This window comes from Xyrauchen texanus, chromosome 12 (assembly GCF_025860055.1).
Source record: "Xyrauchen texanus isolate HMW12.3.18 chromosome 12, RBS_HiC_50CHRs, whole genome shotgun sequence".
NCBI classification, from domain to species: Eukaryota; Metazoa; Chordata; class Actinopteri; order Cypriniformes; family Catostomidae; genus Xyrauchen; species Xyrauchen texanus.
The window spans coordinates 8,336,518-8,355,676 of NC_068287.1; the positions used below are offsets into that span (position 1 = coordinate 8,336,518).

The following is a 19,159-nucleotide window of genomic DNA, read 5'->3' on the forward strand; positions in this document are numbered from 1 at the left end:
TGCTGTTGATCACACTTAACTTTTATTGAACCCGGAACATTTCTTTAAAGAATCAGTGATAAATTACTTTTGATTAGTTTAGACCCATAGAGGATCACAGACTACTCTTCCAACAACAACACAAACTCAGTACAGTCTCAGGTCATATATATGCACACATACAGTACCATGTAATAAATACTGAATACGCAGAACTATGGATGTCAAAAATATTGATTGGCACATTATATTATCTGTATATTTTTTAGGCAGCGATATATTTAAATTAGCCGACATTTAACTTAGAAGCCTAATTTGCATGCTTTCTAATTCACTCAGTTGGCCTTTGTATAACAGTCTGGTGTAATAGCGTTGGGAGACCACAAGAGGGGGATATAACATTTATCACACACACAGTGTCACGGTCTGGCCTGACTGTGCCTCTCCTGACTGCCTGTCTGTCTCGTCCGAGTGTTTTCTTGTGTTGGTTTTGTGTCTCACTCCCACTTGTGTCTTGCAGGTGCCACGTGGAGTACGCCAGCTCTGTTAGCCAGACAAAAGCTCGTTCTCCAATTAACTATCATCGGCGGCACCTGCTCCCTGTCAATCCTTTCCCTTCTTAAGCTCCCATCATGTTTAGTTCTTTGTTGAATCCTTTGTTGTTGTTGCTTGCTGTTAAATGTTTGTGTGTCTCCAGTCGGTGTGATCCTGAGATGTTATGTAGACTATGGTCAGTTTTTAGTTTTCAAGTTCATCATACTGTTTCAGTTTTTTCCCCCCTCACAGGTGTTTTGGTTTGAACTTTTTGTTATTGTAAATAAACCCCTTTTTGACATTGCCTCTTGCGTTTAGGTCCTGCCCTGCTCCCTTAAAGACTAACAATGCCAGTTCAAAGTTCTAAAGGTTACTTCTTCAAGAATGAACCAAGTGACGTTGTTTTTCCAGGATAGTGTAGGAAACTGGCGAAACTACACAAAATTAACGATTAGGAATGGCGACGTTTATTATGCAATTTCTCTGTATGTAGCCTTGAATGGGTCTTTCATTCAAGCTGTCAAACCACAAAACAATATCCTTGTAACTGAAAATACATGGTGTAGGCTATATGAAAGATACATGTTCACAATATATAATCTAGTAATGACTAGAGTAAATAATCTTTGTCCTTTGATAATGATTTGGGTCGAATTTGATGGAAAAAAGCTGTTTTAACATTAGGCCTATATGTATACACAGGAAACACATGCAAATACTGTCTCCCTCAAAGTCATCACCATGTAGGTTATGGCAGTGACAGGATGTCAGCCAGCGGCAGTCTGAGCTGGTTAAAGCAGAGACTAAATATTTCAAAACAATCACCATCCATAAGTCACTGTAGTTTAAGATAGTGAAGAGGCACAGATCGAAATGGCTTGTTATCTGTCCTTTTGTCTCCCATCATGCGAAAGAAGATTAAAGTGTCTTAAAGGTCTCAGGAAGCCATGGAAGACCCCAGATGCTCACACAACGGATAGAACAGCATACTACCACTATTACTGTATTATGTTAGTTGTGCAAAGTATTGAACACAATGCACAGGAAACAACAGAGCTCACAAAATAAGTGATTGATTGATTGATTCAGGCAGATTCTTTTTTTTACATTTCTATCTTGATCCATTATTCGATGGGACAATCAATAGTTAAAGCATTTTAATTCAACATAAAAAAATGCAAAATAAGTGTTATTTCTGAGATAGTATTTCCTTAGTCCGAGCTAAGAACATGAGGACACGCATACTGATTTCTCAAATGTGACCAAGATGATTCAATAATGGAGAGAGGCATAAATTCACAATGATTATGGTCTGGCAGATACAACGCAATGCAAACAAACATGCCGAAAAGCAGATTAAACTAAGATGTGACTTGGCAGCATAGCATTCTTTATACTGTTTTTATTACACATTCCTGTACATTATCTTTTCATCAGTGATTATAATGTAGTTTACCTTTAACATGAGTAAACTGTGATAATGAAAGATAAAAAAGTCAATTTCTTTCTCAATATTCAGTGTTAATTAGGAGCAAGCTACAGTGTTTGTCGAGAATAACATTTAGTTAATCATCTATTAGATGTTTTTTGCATGTGTAATCAGAAAAGCATAAAGCATTGCATCATATTTAATATCTCCAGACCTGGGAAGCTTTGGATGCTGTGAAGAGTAAATGGAAGTGTTCATCCATTTCTTAACAAGAACAGTGGGTACATTAGTTTTGACTCACCCAGTTCTCTGGACACGGGAGATACGGCTGCGTTCTCTCCAATCTTAGATACAGCATCAAAGTACTGCTTCCCCGCCAGGGCCATGGCTGCAAGACAGGGATAAGAAAACATTTCTACTGAGGTGTGATAGTTTGTGATTGTGACCGTTGACCAGTCATCTTGTAATAGTCCGTCGCTTTGACAAGAAATTGGGTAAATCGGGTTCTCAACCCTTTAGTCAAAAAAATGTCTATGACTTTCACACAACATTTCCAGTTCTTAGAAATCATAGGGCCCTAAAATTGTAAAAGCTTTGTGTAGACGATTAAATATGTTTGAGCTGAGCATAACTATAGAAAATGTGTACTGACTATTGAAATTTTCATGACTTTAAGATCTCTGTGACTAATTTCCAGAACTGGAAATAATAATTTAACAATTCAATGATATTTCCTGGTTTTCCTAAGACCGTGGGAACTCTGGCAAACAAGTTCTGCATTTACAACATGTAGTACAATAAATAATAGTGAAAGAATTACGTACTTCACACCTCTGTTAATTAGCCAAGATAATGATAATCTCACAATGCCAATTATTAGTTGATTTACCATCCAACAACCATGCATACTTGGCCAATAAACAGATTCTTAGGTCTTGTTAATGCATAATTAATTTTCCACTAGTTTTTAAGTAAATATTATTCATTTATTTCCACCTCAGGATTCGATTTAACTTTGATTGAGGTAGTCAAAACTTCCAAAACTAGGTTTGAAGAATCTTAAGAAAATAGAAAAGTGTTGATGTGGCCTTAATTTTTTCAGCAACAGCACAGGGCTGCATTTCTATGGTAAATTAAGGCAGCTATATGACAAATTCTGTGTAAAAATGCTGCAAAAAAGCAGGACTAAATTAGGTCTACTCTGACGTGCCAATCTAAATCAAATAAAAAGTATCAGAGGCAACTTTCATTTAGGCGGGCGGCTCTGCAGCTTTTATTCACTATAAATGAAATGCCACATCAGAGCCACCCTACACTACAGCATTGCCTTTCTGCCAATGGCATGTAAATGTGCTTTATTCTAAATGCTCCTGTGGTCAGGACATAGAAATGTAAGGCTCACCTGAAACGGCTTTCTCGTAGCTCTTTCCCAGGTTTATGAGGTTACGTAGCCCTGGGTTGAACTGTTCCATAACATTCTAAGAAGAGAGGTTTTAGAAGGAAATGGTTAATACATTAGCATGAGCAATTCTTATGTAATCAGCCGCAATCAAAAGAGTGTTTTAGTGTGGACTGAGCAATTCTGCCCATCACAAGTAGCCTATCTAGTCCCATGTTTTAAGTATTGCTGATTTAATGTACTGCACAGAGTTACATCAAAAGTTCCTTTCCTGATTTCAAGATGTAAAAGTGCTTCTGCCTAGTGGAACATTTTTAGTGTTACTTTAATTGTGTGGATGATGAGTCCAATGGGACCCGACAAAACAGTCTGGTTTCTGGCTAGGTTCAGGCCAGTTTTTCATGGATAACTTTGGGTTATTCATATCTTAACATTAGGGATATCCTACAACCATTTTTTGGATAGTACAAGTACTGTCACTTCCTTTTCGATACTTTCAACAGTTTATTTAAATGTTATAAATAAATATATAATATTGTTTTATTTTTATCCAATGATAAAAGATAATTAACTGATTTATTAGTAGTTAGAGGTCGACCGATTAATCGGCCGATTTTTTGCATTTTTTTACATAATCGTCATCGGCCAATATCCACGCATATCAAGCCGATTATTAGGCAGGCACATCTGTGGGCAGCCTAGTGTTGTTGTGGAACACGTGTTCGATGCATGCTGCCCCTAGAGTCATTTTCCAGCAGAGTGAGCAGACCTCATCCAGTGCCTAAGGAAGGAGCTAAGTTCCTTGGAGAAAACAGTAAGGGTTAAATTTGTATAACTTCTTTAGATTTAATTAAAAACTTTTGATATGTTACTGCCAACTTCAAGAAAAAACGTGACAAATGCGATAGTTGACATGACGTTCGGCTACTTTGGATATTGATAGCGTAGTTGAAGTTGCATGATCACAGCAGAAGGGTTGCTATCATGTCACAATAAGCAAGCAAGAATTTTGCAATTGCTTTGGTAAGCTCGGACGTTATCGGTTCTGCTGTCGGTACTGGAGAAATTAAGAAAATACATTCTTTATTGCTATAAAGAGAAAGTTATTTTATCTTGCCAGCCATTTCTATGTATAATAATATGAAACCATTTGTCTGTGATGCAATTTAGCTATTCGCAGTGAGAGAGAGAACTCGCTCACGCAGTGCCACAGCGAGCACAAAACGAGCCCTGCTTAATGAGTGACAGAACTAAACATTCAAACATAGCCTGGTTTAGATCTGTGATTATTAGTCTGATTTTATTTTAGATTTCGCCTTCCAAAGATTATAAAAAGAATATTTATACATAAGCCGCATTCTGTCAAGCACAACATCCTTCCCTTCACAGCGGTGCACTGATATTTCTCCCTAAAACTCAAACTTAACGTCAGAATCAGCACGATCGGTGATTGTTGTAAAATGCAGTCTAGCTACTGTTGCTAAATTGCGGGACGTGTTTAATAATAAAAAGAGCGCAAGAGATACCGTTCCCAAGGCGGCACGCGCTCCGAAACACACCGCAAAGAGACAAGCAAAGTATAGGCTACTGTGGGTTTCATGTGCGCGTCTAAACGATCAAATATACACAAAAATATGTCAAAACGACCGACTTGGAGATTCACTTAAACACAGTTTATGTCTTAAATGGACGTAGTTATGGAAATAGTTGGGGAGAAAATATGCTGCATCAGGAGCCTATTAGATCTGAACTCGGTCTTAAAGAGGAAGCGGTCTAATAAACATGTGATGATTGAGCCATTACTGCGAATCAAACAACAAAAGGCAAAGAGAAAATCACTTACAGCTCTTGAATGAATAACTTCTGCTTTAATAAGCATTAATCTATCTATGATAAACTATGCAGTGTTATTTTAAAATTGATTACTTTATTAGATTTCTTTTTAGACCACACCTGAACAGTAATGTTAGTAGACCTTCCTGAAATTAAATCACTGTGCCTATATAACGTTTATCTTTGTGTAATATATATATATATATATATATATATATAAATAACAAAAAGAACCGTTAAGAATACCATTAAAGTACCGGATCGATAAACAGTATCGGTAAGATAGTAATACCATTAAAACCTTAACGATACCCATCCCTAGTTATGCCTGTGCTTCTCTTGGATGCTCTGAATATTGGATTACGTGTCTGGATTGCCCCTTAATTAAAGCTGCATTTGGATCTCAACCTTCGTGTCTCGGAGTAGTTCGTAACACCTGCTTTGTTTATTTAATATATTTGTTATACATTATTTATACAATATGTTTTTACATTATACATTTTTTATTTAAGTGTACAAGGGCAGATTGGTCAAGTGTTCAATAAATGTATTTGTTGAGAAATTTTGTCTATCTTAAGTAATTATTTGTGTTACATTTTATGTTTCAAATAAAAGGTTCAAATAAGAGGTTAAAAACAAGCACATATCGGCCAAATATCGGCCAAAATAAATCGGCAGCTTTAATCGGCCATCTGCCGACCCGGATTTCAAAAGATCGGCATCGGCCTGAAAAAAACAATATCGGTCGACCTCTAGTAGTAGTAGTGGTATTACAGTGAATATTACATAAATATACAGAAGTGATATATTTCTGTCATATCTGGTTCCATTTAAATACATAGAAACCAGCCCAGAAGTTGTTGAGCTTGTGGGGGGTGTCACTGTCATAACGTGGTGGCCCATTTCATATTATCGCAGCCCAGTTGGCCCCGTTTCACGGCCGGCCCACTGGGAACGTTCCCAAACTTCCCAATGGCCAGTCCGTGCCTGGTAGAAGCTTTTATTTTTAAGTTAAGCCCTTGCCATTTCTGTATGTTTTTGACAGTAGCTTCTTACCTATGAAAAGCAGGTTGCTATGTGACACAATATGATTATTAAACTGCAAAAGGCTGATATTAAAAAGCACAATTATTCTAAATAAATTGTCTATAAATGGAGACGATTTAGTACTGTGGCTACTCACTCTAGAAGTAGCCATCCAGCCAAGATGACACAAAGGCACACCGCAGAATGCTCAATGAGGAGAAAAAAAAATAACCCTAGAGTGACAGCTAAAGACTTGAAGGAATCATTGGAACTGGTTAACATCTCTGTTCATGAGTCTACTATATGGAAAACATTAAACAGGCATGGTGTTCATGGCAGGACACCACGAAGGAAGCCGCTGCTTTCCAACAAAAGCATTGCTGCCCACCTGAAGTTAGCCAAAGACCACCTTGACACTCCACAATACTATTGGGAAATATTTTGTGGACTGATGAAACAAGGTTGAATTATTTGGGGAAAACACACAGCACTACAAATGGTGTAACATGAAAACCTCATCCCAACGGTGAAGTACGGTGGTGGGCACATCATGATTTAGGGCTGCTTTACTGCTTCAGGGACTGAGCCGCTTGCCATCACAAATGGAAAAATGAATTCCCATGTTTATCCCACAAGAGTAATTCCCAAGATATCCAACAAGATGGCTGTGTGCCAGCTGAAGCTCAGTAGAAGTTGGGTGATGCAGCAGGACAAAAATCTAAGTAAATCCACTACAGAATGGCTTAAAAAAAAAAAGAAAATCCACCTTTTGGAGTGGCCCAATCAGAGCCCAGACCTTAACCAAATAGAGATGCTGTGGAATGACCTCAAGAGAGCTGTTCACACCAGATATCCTAATAATATGGCTAAGCTGAAGCAGTTCTGTAGGAATTCCTTTTGAACATTGTGCAGGTCTAATCCGCAACTACCAGATACGTTTGGTTGAGGTTATTGCTGCCAAAGAAGATCAACCAGATATTAAATCCAAGGGTTCACTTAATTTTTCCACAGCACTATGAATGTGAAAAACAAATTGATCCCATTATAATCAATGTCTACAATGGATGTACGCGCATGGCATTGCAACATCGCTCGCATCCATTGTAGACACTTTACCAGTCAGCGTCAAATAGCACACATATTTAGTGGCATAGCATGAAATTTGGTTGCATATGCGAGTGACTTCTTGCATCGTAGAGGGTTGCTGCATGTATCAATCTTGGGATTTAAGTATAAATATCGTTCAAATGAAGATAGTAATGCATCAGAACAATGGTCTTTTTTACCCAGCCCCAATTATACTCCTTTTATACTAATAATCTGGGTAATTTAATTTAATGAGCAGCAAGCTGCAGATCTTTCCATGAGAGTCAGTTCTCATTAAATTCCCTATCAACACCACAGGAAACTCAAACCTAAAGAGCCAATCATTTATATAACTACAGACGCACATCCTGTTTGGGCATGGCAGAGAACTGTAAGAAAAAACAGATGGAGAGAGATCAATTCAATCCACTGGACTCTCCATTAGGGCTGGGTAAAAATATAGATTTTATCATGCATTGCGATCTTTATTTGATCTCGATATCGATTCTTAAATCTCAAGATCTATCTAATGAGTGGAAACCACTTGCATTTGCAACCAAATTTCGTGCTATGTGACTAAAAATTGTAATATTTGGCAACTGGTTGGTAAATGTTTAGATTTCACTCATGGTGAATGAATTGTGTAGTATATGTAGGTGGAGTATTCAGCAGCGAGATCCTTTCACTGCATGTTGAGAGTAAAAGTTGTTCCATGTCACTAAATAATGTCTCTTTTAATATCTTTCTGTTATTTACAGCCAGTTGTTGATCAAACACAAGAAAACAACAGTTTTTCATCTGTAAGCAAAAGGAACATAATAACTGACATATCAGGGCTTGAAAATAAGGACTGCCCGATGGCCCAGGGCCAGTATGAGAAAGATTCGGGCCAGTGCTGCATTTATAACATTAGTGCAAGCAAACAAGCGAGAGAGCACAAAAATTCTCTGAGCGAACGAAGTCTTCTAACCGAGAAGCAAGCGCAAGTATATTTATCTCTTAAAGACACGCAAATGCATAATATACTGGACGCGCCAAGGCACAGTCGTGTGCACGCACAAGATCGTGCAGACAACGAGCGGACTCTCCTATCACTGTCCTCACTCTTTTCCAAGTGTCTTAGCAGCAGCTATTACCAATGTGTAGAAAATAGCAGGACAAAATCCCACTTAATGAATTTCGTAGTGGGATTTAAAGTCTTGTGCAACATTTTAAGTATCCCCGCACATTCCATGTTTACAGTCCATGAAATCCCCAAATTTTTTCGTTTTTACATGTTGGTGAAAATTAGTAATCCACACATTGGAACATAAGAAATCAACAGTTTTTTTTCTATACGACTGAAAATCCATCTCTTCCGTGCAGCGTAAACTGTTTAACACGCATGTGCTCTCATAAAGGGACAGAACGTTAGTTTTATTCCCACTGTAAAAACACACATTTTCTCTCAATTCGCCTTTAGAGATGAAGCGCTGAATGAGACGTAATAAACTTTGTTAAACCCCAGTTATACATGTGTCTGGAAATCTTGAGCTGCTCAATATCCAAAAAGTATACATTTAAACATTAATTTGACATGATATTGCCGTTTGATATGAAAAGAAGCAAGATCGCTATGGCTATTATAATCACAGCTGTTCAGCTGCAGGGTGAAGATGAATATTTAAAACTGTATACTTCATATCATCATCGTGAAACACCAGTTACATGTCTCATTTCTGGACCATGCAGATATAAGTTTTTGTTCTTTGTATATCAGTAAGTGTTGGTCTTGTTTGGGTTGTCTGATTTCATGTTATATACACATTTTTAATTCACAGATTAGGCCTAATATGTACTTACTGTATATTACACATCACAAACGATTTAGTAAGAAGTCTGTTCTCTCAGCCAATAATCAAATCTTTAACTCAGTGAATAATCTTTGATCCTTCTTGTGAAAACACTACACATGGGCAAAAGTTGCATGACAGCATGACTAAATGGGTGACCGAAAACCCATCATCTCCTCCACAGAACTCCTGGCTTAAAAGCACATGTGTAAATGGCAGGACGGCTGAGGTTAATATGATGTATTTATATCTGTAAAGCGCATATAAAGGATTACATAAGGCATAAATCATATCTTGCAAATTATAAATGTGATTCAATTTTGGGGGACATTATATTTAAAAAATGTTCTCCCCAATTTGGAATGCCCAATTCCTAATGCGCTCAAAGTCCTCTTGGTGGCGTAGTGAATCGCCTCAATCTGGGTGGCGGAGAACGAATCTCAGTTGCCTCTGCGTCTGAAACCATCAATCTGTGCATCTTATCACGTGGCTTGTTGAGTGCTTTTCCATGGAGATACCCCATGTGACTCTCCCTAGCAACCGGGCCAATTTGGTTACTTAGGAGACCTGGCTGGAATCACTCAGCATGCCCTGGATTCAAACTCGCGACTCCAGGGGTGGTAGTCAGTGTCTTTACTCACTGAGCTTCCCAGGCCCCTAGGGGACATTGTATTAAAAACTAGGGTTGGGCGATGTCCCCTAAATTTGCAGTTGACGATGTAGACAGTAAAACATCGCGATGGACGATGATATCGTCGGTGGGGTGGGGCGGGGCGGGGGGTTATATAATTTCATATAATTTTAAAAAATTATATGAAAAATTATAATTTCGTTATTTTACTAACCCAACTAATGACTCTTCGGCGCTTTATCAGTAGGTTGCACGACACGTGAAGCATTTTTGTTTTTAGCTTTCACTTAAGAAGAGTTGTGCACTTTTTATTTTAATATATCTCTTTACATAAATACTATTTTCCACTTAAAAACTATAATTTTGTTATTTTACTATCCCAACTGACTCATCCGCGCTTTCCAATAGGTTGCACGTAAGGGGAAAAATATTTCTTCCACTTAAGAAGAGTTGTGCACTTTTAAGCACTTTTTATTTTAATATATCTCTTTATATAAATATTTTTTTTTCTACTGAAAAACTATAATTTCGTTATTTTACTAGCCAAACTAATTAGTACTCATCCGGACTTTTTAATATATTGCACGTAAGAAAAAAAAGTAGCTTCCTTCCACGTAGAGTTGATACAATGGCGTTGGTGTTGGTTGCTAAAAAGAGTACTACTTCGCCTATATGGATTTAGACCTGATGAGAGTGGACAGCCAAGGGACCCGTCCGAAGTTTTGTGCAAGATCTGCTCATGTGTGATCCGCGCAAAAGATGGGCAGACGACCAATCTGCATTTTTCGCCATCCGTTGCGGAGCTATTCGATTTTGCATATTATTTTTTAAACGTTCATTTGTGTAGCTCATCTGACCACTTTACAATATTTCAATAACATAATTTATTGTGTAGCCTGTGCTGAAGTTAATTGTGCTGCTAATTATAAGTGAAATGTTAATGCCGAGTTTTGTTCCCGTTTTCTTGTTCTTTATTTGTTGTTCTTCTATGTTTTAATAAATGTGTGTTATTCATATTCACCTTGTTTCTTTCATTTGATTTGACATTATGGATTTATGGCCAAGGAAATTTTTCTTTAAAAGTATTAACCAGACAAAAGTTATTTGACGTTCGCTGGTCTGGGTTTATCTTAAACTGCCGCTTCAGTGTAAACAAGAGCTATGTGACAATGAGCAAGATTTTCTGAGACACTACAACTACTAATAATTAATTAATAAAGGCTATTTTCTTGTAGCCTACAACATAAAATATTTTAATCTAAATGTACAGTGTAAGACATGTAAAAAAATGACAAGAAGCTAACAATGTCAAGATCGATATTTGTGTAGCCTGCCTGACACGGTATTTTCACAGACTAACACGTCACGTCTCTGGCATATACTACAGTATTTAAAATAGCATATATGCATTAGTTATATTCTCAATTTAATTTACAGAGCAATCCCTGCAAAGTTTTTAGGTTAACTATAGAAGAGACTAGGATTAGTGAGTCACACTAGCAAGACTCGCAAAAGGGGGCGTGGCATCATGATGGTGGCTCTACATGATATCGATGATATCGTCCATCGGCACAACCCTATTAAAAACATAAGATATGTAAAAAATATTTATCTTCTGACATATTTATTTAAAGCCATGATGATAAAAACAGCTATTTGTAATTTTTGTGTTGGGGCCAGTGAAGATTTTGCCAGGGCCTGTAAAAATCTGAAGCGCTGGCCCAACCTGGCCAGTAGAAGAAATTCTTAGCGTTGAGCCCTGCATATTCACATGAATCAATATCGAATCTAAATTAGAATCTAATCGTGAACTTGTGAATCGGAATTGAATCAGGAAATCTGTATAGATACCCAGCCCTATTCTCCATCACGTGACAGCTGTCAATCTCTTGAGCACTCAGGTTCTACATGAGTTGAGTTTGCCAGATTCTTTGATGTCAAGAACAAAAGTGTGTAGAGTGACAAAATCTGGAGTTGACATTAACATGCAGAGATCACCTTGTTTGTATTTCCAATGGTCTGGTGACATCATCTGACTAAGTTTGGAAGAAGGAAGTTTGGAGTAAAGAATTGGAAACTCCAGGAACCGGTTATTTATAGAACAATATCCTTTACAGATCCCAGTTCCTGTGCAAAAGCTGTATGTGTTTTAAAAGTTGCCAACACTCCACTAGTTTCCAGTTTCTTTTCTCTGCACTTTAAACTTTGAAGAAAGAAAGGAGGCAGAGATTTGAATGAGTCACTAAAGAACACTTGGGCTTGGTTATATTTACTGAACTTCAAGAATCCACATACAGTACATGTGCTTACTTAATGCTTACTAATCCTCAATTCATGAAGTCAGCCCACTCCCTGACACATATCGAACCGTCTGTGACTGTAAAACAGGAGGCACGGCTGATATTACAGTATACTGGAATGCACCTTTATTACAGTGATGCATTTATGGACAGATAGGGCGTGGGAGTAGGCCTCTCTGATACATCTCCCAAAGAAAACACTCAGTGGGACAGCTCTATGGCAAAGACTTAGCCTGTTTAAAAATATATAAATGTAGGTATCACATACATACTCGAGAATGGGTAGTTGTGCCCATGTATAAATAGACTCAAGTTTAAGCACTTACAAAAAGATAATGCGATTAATCTCGATTATATATTTTAATCAAATGACGGCACTAATCTGGATGCATTACAGTAATGACAATGAGGGGAGGGGAGATATTCTTAGGCTAACTGTAATAATAATGTCTTAAAAGTAGGCTTCAAATGCAATGACATATTCACATTTTTTTGTGATATACACCTGCATGACTTCTAGTCAACATATATAGTTAATATTTAATATTCAAACTAAAGATATATTCCAAGTTAAATACAAATGAAGCTCAATCGAAAGCATTTGTGGTATAATACTGATTACCACAAATAATTATTTCATCTCATCCCTCCTAACTTGAAAAAAAGCTAAAATTTAAGTTTCAGTGAGAAACTTACAATGGAAGTGAATGGGGCCAATTTTTGTAGGGTTTGAAGGCAGAAATGTGAAGCATATCATTTTATTAAAGCACTTACATTAAATATTTTGGAGTATTATTTGAGCTGTAAAGTTGTTTAAATCATAATCGTTATGGTCATTTAAGGGTTTACAGCATTATGTAGTCATAGCAACGAACATAATATGCATTTATAGTAAATTGGATGCAATTTTATCACACTAAAATCATGTCTACACACATATTGTTTACGTCTTGTGGCTACACTTTTGAAACAGTGAGAATATGAATGTTTAAGTATTGGCCCCCATTCACTTCCATTGTAAGTGCCTCACCATAACAAATACTTTTGCTTTTATTTTTTTTAAAGGAGGAACGAGTCAAAATAATTTTTTTTGTGGTAATCGATATTATTCCACAAATGCTGTCGATTGACCTTAACTTTTATTAAACCCAGAATATTCCTTTAAATCAGCTTTTGCTAATATTAAGTCTGATGATTTTGGGTAGGTTTACACAAAAGCATGTTGTTTACATTGGGGTTGAGCTGTAACAAAACAAATGTTTATGATGAGGCAAAATAACTATATCAATAATATAGTTCTCACCAAATCTAATTGTTTATCTGGGATTTAAAGTTGAAACTCGTTTGGGTGTGTAAATAAATCTATACCACATGTATCCAACCCCTTAAATGTGAATGACCTGAAGAAAAGTACCGCTATGTTCCCCGAAATAAACCTCAACTGACCCATTCTGGAAACAGTTTAATGTCAAAAGAAAGTTTCCTGTCCAGTGAAAATGACAGGGTTTAACCAGAAACTGTCAACATGTTGTCGGTGTACATTTGGGAGGTTTTACGCTTAACCAGGTCATGATTTTAATCGTGAGGTGAGTGTCCTTCTCTCACCTTGTAAGTGCTCTCGGTCAGTTTATTCACCTCCTCCGGGTCGCGCGACATTCTTCAGCCCTTCTCGCGACGAGCGCGCGCCTCAAATACCGATTGATTTGATCCGTCCAAAGTCTCTGATCAATCGTCCAAAATAACTCGCACAGGACAACACGCTTTATCGCCTCCCACAAGTCCTCATAGTAAGACGGGCGTCTACTGGAGCTGTGTGATACATTTGTGTTAGAGAGTGACTGTGTTGTTCCTCAATAACGGGCAGGTGGTGTTGAGCTGTGGAGAGCTTTACTTTCAAACTTCTGAGTGCGTGAACGTGTCTGTCTGCGTCAGGGGCGGGAGATAGGGCACACACAGTCCGCTCTGACAGCTGGACTCACGCAGAAAGAAAATACATCGCGCCATCTGCTGTTCATTACTTACTATAATTGATTCAGCAGAAACTGGTGTACATGGGGTGCATTTACATGTACATTTAGTCATAAATGCAGACGATTTTATCCCAAGCGACTTACAAAATTAGGAACACAATCAATTCTTCACAATCATTGTGAAGAATTGATTGTGTTCCTTATTTTCCTAATAAATGAAAACTATTTATTGCGTAATTTTTAAGACATCCATATGCAACCTTTTTCACAAGTGCCTAAAACTTTTGCACTGTAGTGCAAAAGTTTTAGGCACTTGTGAAAAATGTTGCAAATGTTGCATACAGGGTTGGGGAAATATATGTAACGGCATTACGTATTTAAAATACAAAATATAAGTATTAAACTACGAATTTAGAATACATTACATTCAAAAAGTATTTTGATTATTGAAGAGATAATTTACATTTTATTGTCATTTGTTTCATTTAATATTTATTCCTTTCAGATGGAAAACATTTATCCATATAAATGATGCGATCCAAAGTGCATTTGAACAGCGGTGAAACACTTTCTTATGATGTGTTTCGTTCATACGAGCAGACGGAGAAGTAAGTTTGAAGTTTGGAGCAGAAGAAATAGAAATAAACCTTGTGTAAATTGTCAGCTTTACGCTAAGCTAAAATGCTATTTCTAGCCATTTTACATGCACATGTTACCAGATGGCAGATGATCATGTTTTTTTTTATCAAGAAAATTCACGTTGGATCATAATTTCTTTTTTCTAGTAAGACCTTTGATATTAGGGCAAAAATCATATTCTTGCTAATAATTTTTGTTTTGTTTTCTTGTAAAAATATCTAAAAATCCTTAAAACAAGATCAGTTTGGTTTATCTTGTTTTAGAAACAACACAGCATAAGATATTTCTGTTTGTCAGAGAATGTATTTTTAACATGTGTATTTTGTCTTACTGTACTGGCAGAATTTTTATAGTCAAAACAAGTGAAAAAATCTACCAGTACTGAAGAAGCAATCCAAAATATTTAGAATATATTACTGACCTTGCGTAATCTAACAGAATACATTACAAATTACATTTTACAGCATGTATTCTGTAATCTGTAGTGGAATACATTTCAAAAGTAACCTTCCCAACCCTATGCACACATATATATATATACACACACATCTGTTTGTGTTCCTCTCTATCTATCTATCTATCTGTCTGTCTGTCCGTCCGTCCGTCCGTCCGTCCGTCCGTCTGTCTTTAATTCTTGATATAAAAAAATGGCATAATTACTCATGGAAATAAAAAATTATTTTCAACTAGTAAAAATAGAATTCTGTAACTACATTTTCGCTAGTAAAATTTCACCAAAATATAAATATTATAACTTTTGATGTAATTATTAAAGTGCAAATGTCAATTACTAATACCATCAATTGAATTACAACTAGAAAATGTGCTAATATTTGATATTGGTATTTTGGTTTTCACTAGTAGCAATTTTAAGTTATATAAAAAAATTATAAATACAAAGAAAGCCTATTAAGATATCTTTAATACTCTTCAATGTATTGATATCTGAAATTCCAAATCTAACATGTTGAAATATATTTACAGATATAAAAATGTAGCAGCTGTAGTTGTAATTACATTTTTTTACATCAGAAATGGATATTTATACTTGCAACAAAGTAATTATAGATATCATCACACATTTTTTACTAGTAAAATGCTCATAACTAATATGTGTAATTAGAAATTAAACTAGTAAGAAATGAATTATAGTTATCGTCTAGGTTACGTATGTAACCAATGCAAACGCGACCAGCTGTATCAGGCTGCACGTACCCTTCCCCAATGCCCCATTAAAGTCATCAGAATCCTTCTGGTTACCCTAGTGAGGGGAACAAGGTGATGCTTGCCAACCTGGGAACGGGCCAAGCCTGGCTGGGCCTCTTTTCTCTCTATGTTTCTCGCATAGACTAATCACGGCCAGGGCCCTTACATGCATTAAGGGAAGGGGGTCTTACCCAGTTTCCTATTCTTTCAGGGGGAGAAGACCCTGCGGAGACCACACTTACCATGCAGGAGAGGTAAAGGTGGCGAATACATCACATGGCCGCTTAGGTCCTATGTGGGAAAGTTGGCGCGGTGGTAGATCCAGCCTCGGAGAGGTGCTAAAGCACGGTGACCAAGGCAGCTGGAACTGCCTAAGGGAGACGCGGGAGTCCACTCGTAAGGGGACAGTTTAGGAAATTACACACAGGGGGAGTCAGCGTAGGAGGCCTTTAACCTGTGGAGTACCTATTCCAGTACAGGGTAGATTAAGTACCCGTAGTTGATTGGGTCGGCGAGATCCTCCGCTGAACTGCGGACCCATGAGGGCTAGGGAGGAATCATCCAGGGATCCGAGACATGGGATCTCCTGGGAAAAAAGGCGCACTATTTTACCTCGGCTGAGGGAAAGGGCGCTAGGCGCAAGCGATTCACCCGGCCAGTTCGTCAGCGTGTTACCGAGTTCTACGGGCTCGGACCTGAGAGAGCTCAAGACAATACCGACTCAACCCGGAGATTGTAAAATCTCACAAAGGTATTAGGTGTTGCCCACCCTGCTGCTCTACAGATGTCTGCTAGGGAGGTGCCCCTGGCCAGTGCCCACAAGGACGCAACACTTCTGGTTGAGTGCGCTCGAACCCGCAAGGGGGGGAGGCATGGTCTGGGTGTGATAAGCCAATGAAATGGCGTCGACAACCCAGTGGGAAAGCCTCTGTTTGGAGACAGCGTTCCCTTTCTGCTGTCCCCCGAAGCAGACAAAGAGCTGCTCAGAACATCTAGAGCTCTGCGTGCAGTCCAAATAGATACGCAAAGCACGTACCGGACACAGCAACGAAAGGGCTGGGTCTGCCTCCTCCCGGGGAAGCGTTTGCAGGCTCACTACCTGATCTCTGAAGGGCGTGGTAGGAACCTTGGGCACGTAGCCCGGTCTCGGTCTTAGGATCACATATGTGTCTGCCGGACCGAACTCCAGGCAAGTGTCGCTGACAGAGAACGCTTGCAGGTCCCCGACCTTTTTGATGGAGGCGAGCGCGATCAGCAGGGCCGTTTTGAGAGAGAGAGCCCTGAGTCCGGCTGAGTCTAGCGGCTCGAAGGAGGGTCTCTGGAGGCCCGTGAGGACCACTGAGAGATCCCTGGAGGGGAACAGGCTTGGCCGGGAGGGATTTAGCCTCCGGACGCCTCTTAGGAATCTGATAATTAAGTCGTGCTTACCCAGAGATTTGCCGTCTACTGTATCGTGGTGAGACATACACCTTGAGGGTGGAAGGGGACAGCCTCCTCTCCAGCCTTTCCTGTAGGAACAAAAGCACTGACCTAACTGTGCACCTCTGTGGGTCTACAGCTCGGGAAGAACATAAATTTGTGAACAGGCGCCACTTTAGGGTGTAAAGATGCCTGGTAGAAGGGGCTCTGGCTTGGTTGATCATGTCTACGATGGTAGATGGTAGACCGGCTAGATCTTTCGCGTCCTGTCCAAGGGCCAGACATGGAGGTTCCTGAGGTCTGGGTGCGGATGCCAGAGCGTGCCCCGTCCCTGAGAAAGAAGGTCCTTCCTCAGGGGAATTCGCCAGGGAGGGGCTGTCGCGAGAAGCGTGAGATCTGAGAACCAAGTCCGAGTGGGCCAATAGGGGCCACTAATGTGACTTGCTCCTCGTCTTCCCTGACCTTGCACAGCACCTGTGCAAGAAGGCTCACTGGGGGAATGCGTACTTGTGCAGCCCCTTGGGCCAGCTGTGTGCCAATGCATCTGCCCCAAGGGGAGCCTCTGTTCGGGCGTACCAGAGCGGGCAGTGGGAGGTTTCTTGGGAGGCAAACAGGTCTACCTGGGCCTTGCCGAACCGTTCCCAAATCAGCTGGACCGGTGAAGCCTCCACTCTCCACAGGGCAAGGGTTGTCGTGACAGCGCTCCGCTATCACATTGAGGTTGCCGGGGATGTGAGTGGCACGCAGCGACTTGAGTGGCTGGCTCCAAAGGAGGAGACGACAGACGAGTCATGACATGTGGTGGGAGCGCACTCCGCCTTGGCGATTTATGTACGCCACCACTGCGGTGCTGTCTGACCTGACCAGGACATGCTTGTCCCGAAATAGGGGGAGAAACTTCCTCAGGGCAAAGAAAACAGTCAGCAACTCTAGGCAGTTGATGTGCCAGTGCAGCAGGGCCCCTTTCCAATGGCCCGAGGCTGCGTGACTGTTGCACACGGCGTCCCAACCCGATCTGGAGATGTCGGTCGTGACCAGGACACGTCGGGACACCTGCTGAGGTCTGTCCAGGGTTTGAGTGTCTGGCAGCAGGCGGTGGTGATAATCACACGGTGCATGCCGCGGCGCCATGCTCGTCTCGGGACTCGAGTCTGAAGCCAGTGCTGAAGTGTGCGACCGCCGCGGAGGATGCCATATATCCCAGGAGACTTTGGAAACATTTTAAAGGGACCATAGTGCCTGGCTTGAAGGAAGCAAGGCATTTCAGCACCGACTGTGCACACTCGTTTGTGAGACGTGCTGACATTGGGACTGAGTCTAACTCCATGCCGAGAAAAGGGATGCTCTGAACCGGGCGAGCTTGCTCTTTTCCCAGTTGACCTGAAGTCCCAAATGGCTGAGGTGCCTGAGCACCTGGTCTCTGTGCGCGCATAGTAACTCACACGAGGGGACCAGGATGAGCCAGTCATCGAGGTAGTTGAGTTTGCGGGTGCCGGCTTCTCGGAGTGGGGCAAGGGCTGCCTCTGCAACTTTCGTGAAGACGCAAGGGGACAGAGACAGGCCGAAGGGGAGGACTTTGTACTGATACGCCTGGCCGTCGAATGCAAACCGTAGGAAGGGTCGATGTCGCGGCAGAATCGAGACGTGAAAGTACGTGTCCTTCAGGTCTTCCGCTGCGAATCGGTTGAAAACTTGCAAGTCCTAGATCGGACGTAAGCCGCCACCTTTCTTGGGTACAATGAAGTAAGGGCTGTAGAAACCCTTCTTCATTTTGGTTGGAACAGGAGGGACAGGCTCTATTGTGTCTTTGAGCAGGTAGTGTGGCGTAGGGAGGCAAGGGTGCGTCCCGAGGCTTTGGTGCTGAGAACAAGCTCAA

At 40.0% G+C, this 19,159-nt stretch overlaps 1 protein-coding gene across 1 annotated transcript in view; it reads right to left on the reverse strand.

The window, feature by feature from the left end:
• baiap2l1b (BAR/IMD domain containing adaptor protein 2 like 1b) overlaps window positions 1-13,953 on the reverse strand; it is a 110,845-nt gene extending 96,892 nt beyond the window's left edge. The window contains exons 1-3 of the mRNA XM_052140029.1: window positions 13,655-13,953; window positions 3,345-3,420; window positions 2,244-2,330 (exon numbers count right to left, since the gene is read on the reverse strand). Coding sequence (XP_051995989.1) covers window positions 2,244-2,330; window positions 3,345-3,420; window positions 13,655-13,705 — 214 coding nt within the window. The 5' untranslated portion in view covers window positions 13,706-13,953. The remainder of the gene's footprint in view (window positions 1-2,243; window positions 2,331-3,344; window positions 3,421-13,654) is intronic.
• Between the last annotated feature and the right edge of the window lie 5,206 nt (window positions 13,954-19,159).